General features: G+C 38.6%; 1 protein-coding gene across 1 annotated transcript in view; it reads right to left on the reverse strand.

Moving 5' to 3' along the window:
• The window catches only part of DGKK (diacylglycerol kinase kappa), a 189,571-nt gene that overhangs the window by 81,810 nt on the left and 94,260 nt on the right, over positions 1-13,501 (reverse strand). The window contains exons 5-7 of the mRNA XM_039221173.1: positions 11,949-12,084; positions 11,385-11,491; positions 10,924-11,046 (exon numbers count right to left, since the gene is read on the reverse strand). Of these exons, the coding sequence (XP_039077104.1) occupies positions 10,924-11,046; positions 11,385-11,491; positions 11,949-12,084 (366 nt within the window). The remainder of the gene's footprint in view (positions 1-10,923; positions 11,047-11,384; positions 11,492-11,948; positions 12,085-13,501) is intronic.

Consider the following 13,501-nt stretch of genomic DNA (forward strand, 5'->3'; position numbering starts at 1 on the left):
GGCAGGCAGAGAAGGACAAATACCATATATTTGCACGAATAGGATGATTAGGAGGAACTTAACGGAGAACCGCGGGGGAGAAGAAGGGGGGAAATGGTGGGGGACTGGGAGAGAGGCAAACCATGAGAGACTCTTGAATGGTGACAACAAACTGAGGACTGATGGGCGTCGGGGGGAGGGGGGAGATGGGCGTGGAGGAGGGCACTTGTGGGGATGAGCACTGGGTGTTATATGGAAACCAACTTGACAATAAACTATTTGTAAATATATATATTTATTTATTTATATATATAAATATATATATATTTACCTCTACAAGTGAGATTTATATTTTTCATATATTTTCCTGTTACTTATTAGTGCCCTTTAATTTCAGCTCAAAGAAGTTTCTTAACATTTCTTATATGGCCAGTATAATGGTAATGAACTAATTTTGCTTTTGTTTGAAACTCTCTCTCTTCTTTTATTCTGATTGATACTGCCGTGTAGAGTATTCTTGCTTGGAAGGTTTTTTTTCCCCCACCATTGTGAATATTGTTCCACTCCCTTCTGTCTGGTAAATTTTCTGCTGAAAAATCTGCTATAGTCTTATGGGTGTTCACTTTTGTCTTCTTGTTTTAATATTCTCTTCTTGTCTTTAACTTTTGATGTCTCAATTATAATGTGTCTATTTGGGTCTCTTTGGTTCATCTTATTTGTAGCTCTCTTGCCTACTTGTATCTGCAGGTCTGTTTCCTTCTACAAGTTAGGAAAGCTTTCAGCCATTATTTCTTCAAATAAATTTTCTGACCTTACTCTTTCTCTCTTTCTTCTCCTTATGTAACCATATAATGAGAATGTTGGTCCACTTGATGTCTCATAGTCTCTTTTGCTATCTACATTTGTTCATATGAACATATGAACATTTGTTCATATGAACATGAAGATATACATATATATACATACACACACACACACACATACATACATATAATTGCTCTTCTGATTGGGTGTGATTAACTCCCTGTCTTCGAATTCACTGACCTTTTCTTCTGCTTTGTCTGTCTATATTGAACCCCTCTAGTGTACTTTTCCAGTTCAGTTATTGTATTTTAAAGTTCTGTGACTTTTATTTGCTCTTTTCTTATATTTTCTGTCTTTTGCTATTGAGATATAAGCATACAACATTATATTAGTTTCAGGTGTACACCCTAATAACTTGATATTTAAATGTTTGGTGATATAATCATCATAATAAATCTAGTTAACATCTGTCACTATACATAGTTACAGAATCTTTTTCTTGTGATGAAAACTTTTAAGATCCACTCTTTATTCCCTTGATAGTTTATTGTCAAGTTGGTTTCCATATAACACCCAGTGCTCATCCAAACAAGTGCCCTCCTCCATGTCCATCACCCCACTTCCACTCTTCCCCACCCGTATCAGCCCTCAGTTTGTTCTCAACATTCAACAGTCTCTCATGGTTTGCCTCCCTCCCTCTCCCCCACGATTTTTCCCTTTCTTCTCCCCCATGGTCCTCTGTTAAGTTCCTCCTAATCCACTCATACGTGCAAACATATGGTAGCTGTCTTTCTCTGCCTGGCTTACTTCTCTCAGCATAACACCCTTGAGTTCTATCCATGTTGCTACAAATGGCCAGATTTCATTCTTTTTCATTGCCATATAGTATTCCATTGTATAGATAAACCACATCTTCTTGATCTGTTCATCAGTTGATGGACACTTAGGCTCCTTCCATGTTTTGGCTATTGTTGAGAGTTCTATGTACATTCTATGAACATTGGGGTACACGTGTCCCTATGCATTAAGATCCACTCTTTAGCAACTTTCCAATATGTAATGTAGTATTACTAACTATAGTCATCACATTGTACATTATATCTCATGACTTATTAATTTCAAAACTGGAACTATACTATAACCCTCCCCGTTACCCATTCCACTCAACCCTCACTTTGGCAACCACCAGTCTATTATTTGAATCCTCTAATATCGTATTGCTGTGCATTTCTCCCTTAAGTGCATTTATGTTGGGTGCATAACTATTTACAAATGTTATCTCCTTTTGTTGGATTGTCCCCTTTATAATTATGTAATGATCCTTTTTGTCTTCGTATCTATGCACTTGGTGGGTTTTTTTTTTTTACATCCCACATATCCATGAGATCATATATTATTTGTCTTTACTGACTTATTTCACTTAGTAAAATGGCCTCAAAATCTATCTGTGTTGTTGCAAATGGCAAGATTTTATTTTTTATTCTTGAATGATATTACATTATTGTACATATCACATTTTTTATCCATTTGTCATTGAATACTTCATTTGATTCCATATCTTGACTATTGTATATATATATATATTTCTAGGAGAGAGAGAGAGACAGCGTGAGCAGGGGAGGGTCAGAGAGAGAGGGAGTCACAGACCGAAACAGGCTCCAGGCTCTGAGCTGGCAGCCAGCACAGAGCCCGACGCGGGGCCCGAAACCACGAACCGTGAGATCATGACCTAAGCGAAAGTCGGACGCTTAACCGACTAAGCCACCCAGGCGCCCCTTGACTATTGTAAATAGTGCTGCAATTAACATGTTGGTGCACAGATTTTTTTCAAGTTATTGTTTTCAATGTCTTTGGGTAAATACCGAGAAGATAGTCACATTTCTTTGTTTTTCCTTTTGTTTCCTTTGCTTTTGGTATCAAATATTAAAAATCATCACCAAGACAAATGTCTTACTGCTTATTTATCTATTAGAAATTTTCTGGTTTCAAGACTTATGTTCAAGTCTTAATAATCTATTTCGAGTTATTGTGTGTGTGTGTGTGTGTGTGTGTGTGTGTGTGTGTGTGTGTGTGAATGATGTAAAATAGAGGCCTGGTTTCATTCTTTCACATGTGGTTGTTCCATTTTCCAGCACTATTTATTGAAAAGACTGTCTTCCCCATTGTATATTCCTGGGTACATTGTCACAAATTAACTGACCATATATGCATGGGTTTATTTCTCGTTCTGTGTTCTGTTCCATTGATCTATGTGTTTGTTTTCCTTTCTTTTTGTTGGCAGGGAATTAACTAATTAATTAATTTATTTATTTACTTATATTTCATAGTTATGTCAAGTTGGTTTCCAAATAACACCCAGTGCTCATCTCAACAAGTACCCTCCTCCATGGCCAATCACCCCTCTTCCACTCTCTCCCACCCACATCAGCCCTCAGTTTGTTCTCAGCATTCAAGAGTCTCTCATGGTTTGCCTCCCTCCCTCTCCCCAACTATTTTTCCCCTTCTTCTCTCCCATAGTCCTCCGTTAAGTTCCTCCTAATCCACTTATACATGTTAACATATGGTATCTGCTCTTCTCTCCCTGACTTATTTCACTCAGCATAACACCCTCAGTTCCATCCATGTTGCTACAAATGGCCAGATTACATTCTTTCTCTTTGCCATGTAGTATTCCATTGTATACATAAACCACATTTTCTGGATCCATTCGTCCGTTGATGGAAACTTAGGCTCTTTCCATGTTTTGGCTATTGTTGAGAGTGATGCTATGAACATTGGGGTACATGTGCCCCTATGCATCAGCACTACTGTATCCCTTGGGTATATTTCTAGCAGTGCTATTGCTGGGTCATAGGGAAGTTGTATTGTTAAATTCTGAGGAACCTCCATACTGTTTTCCAGAGGGATTGTACCAGTTTCCATTCCCACCAACAGTGTAGGAGGGTGCCCATTTCTCCGCATCCCTGCCTGCATCTATAGTCTCCTGATTTGTTCATTTTTGTGACTCTGACCGGCGTGAGATGGTATCTCAGTGTGGTTTTGATTTGTATTTCCCTGATGAGGAGGGACGCTGATCATCATTTTACGTGTCTGTTGGCCATCTGGATGTCCTCTTTGGTGAAGTGTCTGTTCATGTCTTATGCCCATTTTTTCACCGGATTGTTTGTTTTTCGGGTGTGGAGTTTGGGGAGTTCCTTATAGATTTTGGATACTAGCCCTTTATCGGATATGTCATTTGTGACTATCCTTTCCCATTCCATGAATTGCCTATTAGTTTTATTGATTGTTTCTTTTGCCGAGCACAAGATTATTACCTTCATTAGGTCCCAGTAGTTAATTTTTGCTCCTGAGTCCCTTGCCTTTGGGGATGTGTCAAGTAAGAAATTGCTGTGTTTGAGGTCAAGGAGGTTGTTTTCTGCTTTCTCCTCTAGGGTTTTGAAGGTTTCCTGTCTCACGTTGAGGTCCTTTTTCCATTTTGAATTTATTTTTGTGTATGGTGTGAGAAAATGATCTAGTTTCATTCTTCTGCATGTTGCTGTCCAATCTCCCAACACCATCTGTTAAAAAGGCTGTCTTTTTTCCATTGGATACTCTTTCTGGCTTTCTCAAATATTAGTTGGCCATACATTTGTGGGTCCCATTCTGAGTTCTCAATTCTATTCCATTGGTGTATGTGTCTTTTTTTGTGCCAATACCATATTTTCTTGATGATGACAGCTTTGTAGTGGAGGCCAAAATCTGGGATGGTGATGCCTCCCGTTTTGGTTTTCTTCTTCAATATTACTTTGGCTATTCGAGGTCTTTTGTGGTTCCATACAAATTGTAGGATAGTTTGTTCTATTTTGGAGAAGAATGCTGGTGAAATATGGATTGGGATTGCATTGAATGTGTAGATTGCTTTGGGTAGTCATGACATTTTAACAATATTTATTCTTCTGATACATGCGCATGGAATATTTTTCCATTTCTTGTGTCTTCTTCAATTTTCTGCATAAGTTTTCTATAGGTTTCATCATAAAGATCTCTCATATCTTTGGTTAATTTTATTCCTAGGTATTCTATGTTTTTTTGTGTAATTGTGAATGAGATCAGTTTCTTGATTTCTCTTTTTTCTGCTTCATTTTTGGTGTATAAAAATGCAACCGATTTCTGTACGTTGATTTTGACCCTGCAACTTTGCTGAATTCTTGGATCAGATCTGGTAGGCTTCTGGTGGAGTCTGTCGGGTTTTCTATGTAGACTATCATGTGTTGTGCAAAAAGTGAAAATTTGACTTCTTTGCCAATTCTGATGCCTATTATTTCCTTTTGTTATCTGATGGCTGAAGCTAGGACTTCCAGCACTCTGTTAAACAATGGTGTTGAGAGTGGACATCCCTGTCATTTTTCTAATCTCAGGGGAAAAGCTCTCAGTTTTCCCCGTTGAGGATGATATTAGCTGAGGGCTTCCCATTTTTTTATGATGTTTAAGTAAGTTCCTTCTATCCCGACTTTCTCGAGGGTCTTTATTAAGAAAGGATGTTATATCTTGTCAAATACTTTTTCTGCATCTATCGACAGGATCATACATTTTTGTCTCTTTTCTTTTGTTATTGTGATGTATCACAGTGATTGATTTGTGAATATTGAACCAGCCCTGTAACCCAGGAGTGAATCCCACTTGATCTTGATGGATAATTCTTTTTATGGGCTGTGGGATTCGATTTGCAAGTATCTTGTTGAGGATTTTTGCATCCATATTCATCAAGGATATTGGCCTGTAGTTCTCCTTTTTTGCTGGGTCTCTGGCTTGGGAATCAAAGTGGTGCTGGCTTCATAAAATAAGTCCAGAAGTTGTCCTTCCATTTCTATTTTTTGGAATAGTTTGAGAAGAATGGGTATTAATTCTGTTTTAAATGTCTGGTAGATTTCCGCAGGGAAGCCATCTAGCCCGTGGCTCTTATTTGTTAAGAGATTTTTGATAACTGATTCGATTTCCTCACTTGTTATGGGTCTGTTTAGGTTTTCTATCTCTTCCTGTGTGAATTTTGGTAGTGCGTGTATGCTTAGGAATTTGTCAATTTCTTCTAAGTTGTCCAGTTTGTTGGCATATAATTTTTCATAGTATTCCCTGTTAATTGCTTGTATTTCTGAGGGATTGGTTGTAGTAAGTCTATTTTCTTTCATGATTTTGTTTATTTGAGTGCTCTCTTTTTTCTTTTTAGAAGCCTGCCTAGAGGTTTGTCAATTTTGTATAGTTTTTCAAAGAGCCAACTCTTAATTTCATCGATCCATTCAACTGTGTTTTTTTTTTTTTTATTCTATATTGTTGATTTCTGCCCTGAGTTTTATTATTTCTCTTCTCGTACTGGGTTTGGGGTGCTCTTATTGCTCTCCTTCTAGTTCCTTTAGTTGCGTTGTGAGATTTTGTACATGCACTTTTTCTAATTATTCAAGTAGGCCTGGAGTCCGTTTTTTTCTCTTAGACTGCCTTTGCTGAATCCCATAGAGTTTGGATTGTTGTAGTTTCATTTTCATTTGTTTCCATATATGTTTTAATTTCTTCTCTAATTGTCTGATTGGCCCATTCGTTCTTTAGTAGGGTGTTCTTTAACCTCCATGTTTTGGGAGGTTTTCCAGACTTTTCCTGTGGTTGATTTCAAGTTTCATAGCATTGTGATCTGAAAGTGTGCATGGTATGATCTCAATTCTTTTCATATTTATGGAGGGCTGCCTTACGCCCCAGTATGTGATCTATCTTGGAGACTGTGCCATGCGCACTTGAGAAGAAAGTGAATTCCATTGCCTCACGATGTAGAGTTCTATATATATCGGTCAAGTCAATCTGGTCCAATGTGTCATTCAAGTCCATTGTTTCTTTAGTGATTTTCTGTCTAGTTGATCTATCAATTGCTGTAATTTTGAGTATTATAGTCCCCTGATATTAGCACATTCTTATCTATAAGATTGTTTCTGTTTGTGATTGTTTTATGTATTTGGGTACTCCCGTATCCAGTGCATAGACATTAATAAGTATTAGCTTTTCCTGATGGATAGACCCTATAATTATTATATAATGCCATTTTTCATCCCTGTTACTGCCTTAACTTTAAAGTCTAGTTTGTCTGATATAAGTATGGTTAGTGTGGCTTTCTTTTGACTTCCAGTAGCATTATGTATATTACTACATCCCTTTACATTCAATCTGAAGGTTTCCTCAGGTCTAAAACGAGTCTCTTGTAGACAGCAAATAGATGGATTTTGTTTTTTTATCCATTCTGCTACCCTATGTCTTTTGTTTGGAGCATTTAGTCCATTTATATTCAGTATTACTATTTAAAAATATGGGTTTAGAGTCATTGTGTTCTCTGTAGGTTTCATGGTTGTAGTGGTGTCTCTGGTACCTTGTGTTCCTTGCTACATTTCCCTCATAGTGTCCCCTTACTATTTCTTGTAGGGCTGGTTTAGTGGTGATGGATTTTTGTTGATTTGGGAAGACTTTTATCTTTCCTTCTATTATGAATGATAGAATTGCTGGATAGAGGATTCTTGGCTGCATATATTTTCTGTTCATCACATTGAAGATTTCCTGCTATTCCTTTCTGGACTGCCAAGTTTCAGTAGAGAGGTCTGTAACTATTCTGATAGGTTTCCCTTTTTATATTAGAGACCTTTTGTCCCTAGCTGCTTTCAGAATTCTCTCTTTGTCCTTAAATTTTGCTTATTTCATTATGATATGTCATCCAGAAGATCAATTCAAGTTACGTCTGAGGGGAGTTCACTGTGCCTCTTGGATTTCAATGTCCGTTTCCTTCCCCAGATTGGGGAAGTTTTCATCTATACTTTGTTCAAGTACCCTTTCAGTACCTTTCCCTCTCTCTTCCTCTTCTGTAATTCCTATGATATGTACATTGTTTTGTTTGATTGTATCACTTGGTTGTATCACTCAGTTCTCGAACTCTTCTTTTGTGCTCCTGAATTAGTTTATCTGTCTTTTTCTTGGCTTCCTCTTTGTTATGACTGTTTCTTCTAATTAACCTATTCTCCTCTCTGCCTCTTCAATCTGTGCATTGGACACCTCCATTTTATTATTCATCTCATTTATAGCATTTTTTAATTCATCACAACTATTTTTAAGCTCTATAGTCTTTGTAGCACTAGTTTCTCTGATGTCTTCCATGCCTTTTTCAAGTCCAGAGATTAATTTTATGACTATTGTTCTAAATTCTTTTTCAGTCATGTTGCTTATATCTGTTTTGAGCAGTTCTTTAGCTGTCATTTCTTCTTCGAATTTCTTTAGATGAATGTTCTTCCATTTCATCATTTTGGCTCACTTTCTATCTCTTATTAGTTTTGAAAGCTTGTTATGCACTCTGCACATTGGAGTACTGCTATATTAAAGAAAGCTCTTTGACTGTCCAGGGCCTGTCCACTGAGGAAGTGTTCTTTGAATGGTGTCTTTTGGTCTGTCTTGTTGAGACTTTAATTATTTTATTTCCCTACTTGTAGTGGTATTTCAGACTCTTCACCATGTGTAATTTGGCTTGTTTCTTGAGGTAGCCCTATGAGGTTGTCTTCGTGGACTCTCTGTCTTTTTTTCCCAAACTCCTGCGGTTCAGTGTCCTATGGCTTCAGGCCTTCTCTGTGAGAGATTGGGGTGAGCAAAATGTACGGAACTCCCTACTTCTCTACCATCCTGCCTCCCTCCCGGCTATGTGTCTGTTTTTCTACCAGTACGATACTGTTTTGATTACTATAACTTTGAAATTTAATTTGAAATCAGGGAGCATGATGTCTCCCACTTCTTTTTCCTTTCTCCAGATTGTTTTGGCTATTTGTAGTCTTTTGTGGTTAAATACAAATTTTGGGAATGCTTGTTCTATTTCTGTAAAAAATGCCATTGGATTGTTGATGGAGATTGCATTAAGTCTTTAGATTGCTTTGGTCATAATGGACATATTAACAATATTAATTCTTCCAGGCCATGTGCTCAGAAAATTTTTCCATTCATTTGTTTCTTATTAATTTTTATATTTTCTCACTTCATTGAAGTTCTCACTGTGTTCATCCATTCTTCTCCTGAGGTTGGTGTGCTTTCATAGCCATTATTTTGACCTCTTTATCAGGTAATAACTCTTCTACATTTCATTAAGGCCTTTTTTCTGACATGTTATATTTTTCCTTTATTTAGAATACATTCTTCTGATTCTTCATTTTCCTTCATTCTCTGGATTGGTGTCTATCAATTAGATTAAATAGCACTTATCAGTCTTGAGGGTGTGGCCTTGTGTAGGGAATGAACTTTATTATTCAACTCTGCCTATCTTTCGGTTGTCTAGTGGCTCCTTGTTATTGAAGGTGTGTCAAGCAATGTCACTGTCCAAAGGGGAGGATTTCAATCAGTACCTAGTTAGGCGACTGGAAGCCAGACCTCTAAACATCAGCCTTTAAAGTATGCAAATATATACAGTTCTATGGGACTACAGGCATAAGTCTCATGGCCACCAGAGCTTGGAGACCTAGAGGTGCTCCCTGTATGGCAGTTGCAAATATTGGTGTCTCAGAAAAATGTCCATGTTACTTTTTGCGGGATATTGGCAACCTGGAGCAAGTCAGAGGGAAAGCATAGAGATGCCATCCACTGGCTTTAATCCTGAAATAACACCTAAGTAGGCCCCTAGATGTGTGCCAAACCAGAAGCCTGCCTTTCAGGCTAAAGCTTCAGGACAAATAGGCTTCTTTTCAGCCTGTTGTCTGTGCTGTGCCCTGTTTATGGTAGTGCTCCAGGAACCCTCTCTCCATTTGTCACAGTCCTATAAGACCTAGTAATGCAAATCCTGCTAGTCAGCAGAACCAGGAAATAAAGGGGATCACCTGGACAGTATCTGCAAAAAGCCAACATACCAGATGCATGTAAAAGATCCCCTCTGGGAGACACTGAAGTGTGGCAGAGGGAGAGCACCAATGTGGCGCTTATCTTCCTAGGTCTCTAAGATGTATCTAGGCTCTTAGATATGTGTTTAGTTACCAGCCTGCCCCTCAGGCCATAATTATGAATATATGGTAAGAGTCCTCTTCTACAGTAACACTGGGATCCTCAGCTTGTTGCTTTTTGCTCTACCCTGGGCATTGTAGCTGGGTAAGAACTCTTTCTCCATTGGTTACAGCTCTTGGGACCTATACTCACTGGTCACCAGATCCATGTGATCTAGAGCTGTCCCCTGGGGACAGATGCAAAAATTGGGGTACCTGATAAGGGTACAAGCTCACTTCCAGGAGAAACTGATGAGCTGGAGCAAGTTAGAGGGACACAGAGTCTTCTAAAAAGAAGCTCATGCAATAGTTCCTTCTTGTCTAGAATAATCAGTTTACCAGGAGCATCTAAAAGCTAAAAAGTATAAGTCAGAGTTTCTCAACTTTGGCACTATTGATATTTTGGGCCAGATAGCTTTTGTGTGTTGCTTTGTGCATTGTGGGTGGTTTAGCAACTCCCCAAGTTGGTATCAATGAAAAATGTCTGAAGACATTGTCAAGTGTCTCCTGCAAGTGGAACAAAATCATCCCCAGTTAAGAACGATTGGTTTAGAGGCATGGTAGTGTTGTAGTTAAGAATATGGTTTTTGCAGACTTATGTATGAATCAATACTCTTTTTGCTTACTGGCTGCATGACCTTGAACAAATCACTTCATTTCTCTGAACCTCACTTTCCTCATCTGTAAATGGGGACAATGAGGCTTTGTTAGGATTGTTGTAAGGATTAAATAAGATCATGTACACAAAAATATTCAGTACGTAGTGGCAATAGTAGTATGTTAATATTATTAACCATTATTAATTAACAAAGATTACAAGTTCCCAATAAATGGTGAATGAAAAAAGGAGGTGTTTTAAGGATGGACTCAAGACTTAATTTTTTAGTTGCCTGTCCTGTCAAAACAGAGTTCAGATTTTCCCATTTGCTAGTAGACCTCACTAGCAAGTCATTCCCTCCAAGACTCTATAGCAAGATCTGGAAAGGCAAACTACTGAGCCCTATACTATGTAATCTGCATAATCTATTTGGGTAAGGGTCTCTTAGATTTCTATCTATGTGCAGGCACATAGCTTAACTCCACCCCCTCTCTAGAAGTCAGGTACTCAAGGAAATGAGAAGAGTCTTACCGTAGATTTACACCAGAGACATCGGAAGTCTTGAAGTCTTTGGTAACTACCACAGTTCTCATGACATACTGCACACTGAGAACCGACAGATATATTTCCTTCTACCCACTGATGAGGCATAGTCTTCTGAAAGGTAAAAAAAAGAAAAAAACCCAAGAGGTAGAAGTTAGATATAAAAAGAGAGAAAGGGCCAGCTGGAGTAACTATACTACCACATGAAGGGCATTAAGTGACCCCAACAAGGTTCTTCATGGTCTTACTCTCCCCATTCCAATGCTAGCAAATGATGACAGCTGGAAGTGGGGGGCTTTTATTCTTCTAGATTGGTTGGGTTGTAAGCCTAAGGAGAATGTCTACTTTGGTTGGATGTAGACAGGAAGAAGTCTTCCTTCCCCCTGTGTGTCCTGGATAAAGGGGAGTTGGGAAATAGTGGCTGTAAAGAGAAGATGTCTGGTACTTACTACTTCATCTGCGGGCATGAGTAGGTCATCAGTGATAGATAAAGTATTCCATTTGCAATCTTTGCTTGCTCTCAAAGCACATAATTTGTGAGACTTCACCTTGCACACTATGAGAAAAGGAAGAAAATGATGGATGTGAATCTGGTGACAATGAAGATTTTAAAGCCCTTCCACAACCACAATGTTTGAAGTTCTGACCTACCTCCAAAGGTCTGTTTCTCATATGATCTAGTTCCTTTTTATTCTTACTGGCTAAATTTTCTACTTATCTGACTTGAATGGAAATTGATGGCAAGAAAGAGGTGATTTATATTTTTCCAACTCTTGTGACCATGTTGTCCAATCCTGTCAGATCCAACCCTCCTCCATTTTAATTCATGAGAATTCTCCCCCCCCCTTTGCCAGCTCCTTTCCATCTCTTTTCTTTAGTCTGTTAAGTGTCAGAATTAACCGTACATTAGACTTAGTAACTTAGTGTGAGTCAGTGACACTAAAGCCCCATGCACTCCTTCACCCCTAGTTCCATCCACTGGGCTCCATTTCCTAAAGTAATAAGAAAAGTACCTTCGCAGATGATAACATTTCTAGATAAGGCAGGAATGCTTTCTCGACAGACATTGCAATGTTGGGTCCGGTGGCTGTGGCTGGAGTACCAATAGTGCATTCCAACAAGGAAAGGGTTGTTTTCTGCTGCAGGTATCTAAAATAAGTCAAAGAGAAGAGTAAGTAGAGAATTAATCACATAGACATATTAGGGAAGGCCAGAAAATCTGCTCCTAAGGCTGAAATGGCCAGGTAGGTGTCAGAGCATGTGAAGAGGAAAACCAAATATTGGAGCCAATAGCTAACAAAGCTCCCACCTCCAGTTTTTTCCCCAGTGGTTTTGGAAATGGAAAAAAGAATAGGGAGGTATATCCTGTAATTGGAGCTGGAGACAGGAACAATGGTATCTATATTGCTTATCCAAACCTCTGTATTGGTTTAGTCTAAGCAAAATTAGTTCTGTTAGCCTTGGCTGTGGTTCTCTTTGAGCAGTCAGCAAAAGGAGGTAGTTAGCTGGAAATACAATGATAATCCAAGTCGTCTGGCCAAGCAAGTAAGGGAGGAGGCAGGCCTCTGTGACTCTGGGCTAAGGAATGCTTTAACTATCTCCTGAAGATATACATTCTCCTTCTTGGCCTTACTGCTGCCAGGTAATCAGAACACTGCATTACCTGGACAATAGTTTCATTTCAGGGGTTTTTTGCCCAAACATTTTTTTTCCCTGAATGCCACACTCTGACTACCTATAGCAGTTTCCTATTTAATCAACTTAATTCACTAAAAATTCATCAAACAAATATTTATTATGTGCTTAGCACTTTTCAAGGCATTGGAGCTATATGAACACGACAAAATCCCTGCCCTCATGAAATTATATTCTATTTGGGGTCCTCTTTCATGATACTGAATTTGACATTTGCTGTTACCCAGCCTATAAATGCTGCATTTGTTTATCACAGCCTGATTGTCATGATTATGGGAAATGCAGAGTGTATATCAGCAACTAGTTTGGGGGTTAAAAGGAGAATTGAAGTGGTGGGCACCAAAAACTCTTATTCTGGGTGTGCATTCCATTGGACGCTTCCACCTTTTTTTCTCACTCCTGTGAATGTCTGATTTGTTTCCTGTTCTGCCCTCCTCTTGAGTGTAGACATAAGTGTACACATTTAGCTTTTTATTCTTGACAATAAGTAATGGATTATATTTATATAATATAATGGGCTGGGTGAGTAAAGGCATATCAATATTTTAAAAAGAACTATATACTCTCCCTTATCACAGCTGATAGAGGTCCATTAGAGAGAGGGAGAGAGAGCGAGAGCGCGAGAGAGAGCTATTGAGGGTTCTAGCATATTAAATACTCAGCCTTGATCAGTTTACAGGAATTAGCCATCTAAACCATAGCTTAGACATGTCAGTCTCTGATCCCTCCTTACCCCTACTGGTATGCTGGATATGTGTTAAGCTGCTGTTGGATTGACCAGGAAGCTTCTGGAAGGAGAAGCTACTTTGATAAGCTAAAGGCTTACCTGGTGTGTGATCACTTTGTGATTGCAATGTTTCTTGCATGCTTA

The sequence above is a fragment of the Hyaena hyaena genome, unplaced genomic scaffold (genome assembly GCF_003009895.1).
Source record: "Hyaena hyaena isolate Hyena2069 unplaced genomic scaffold, ASM300989v1 scaffold_960, whole genome shotgun sequence".
In the NCBI taxonomy this organism is placed as follows: Eukaryota; Metazoa; Chordata; class Mammalia; order Carnivora; family Hyaenidae; genus Hyaena; species Hyaena hyaena.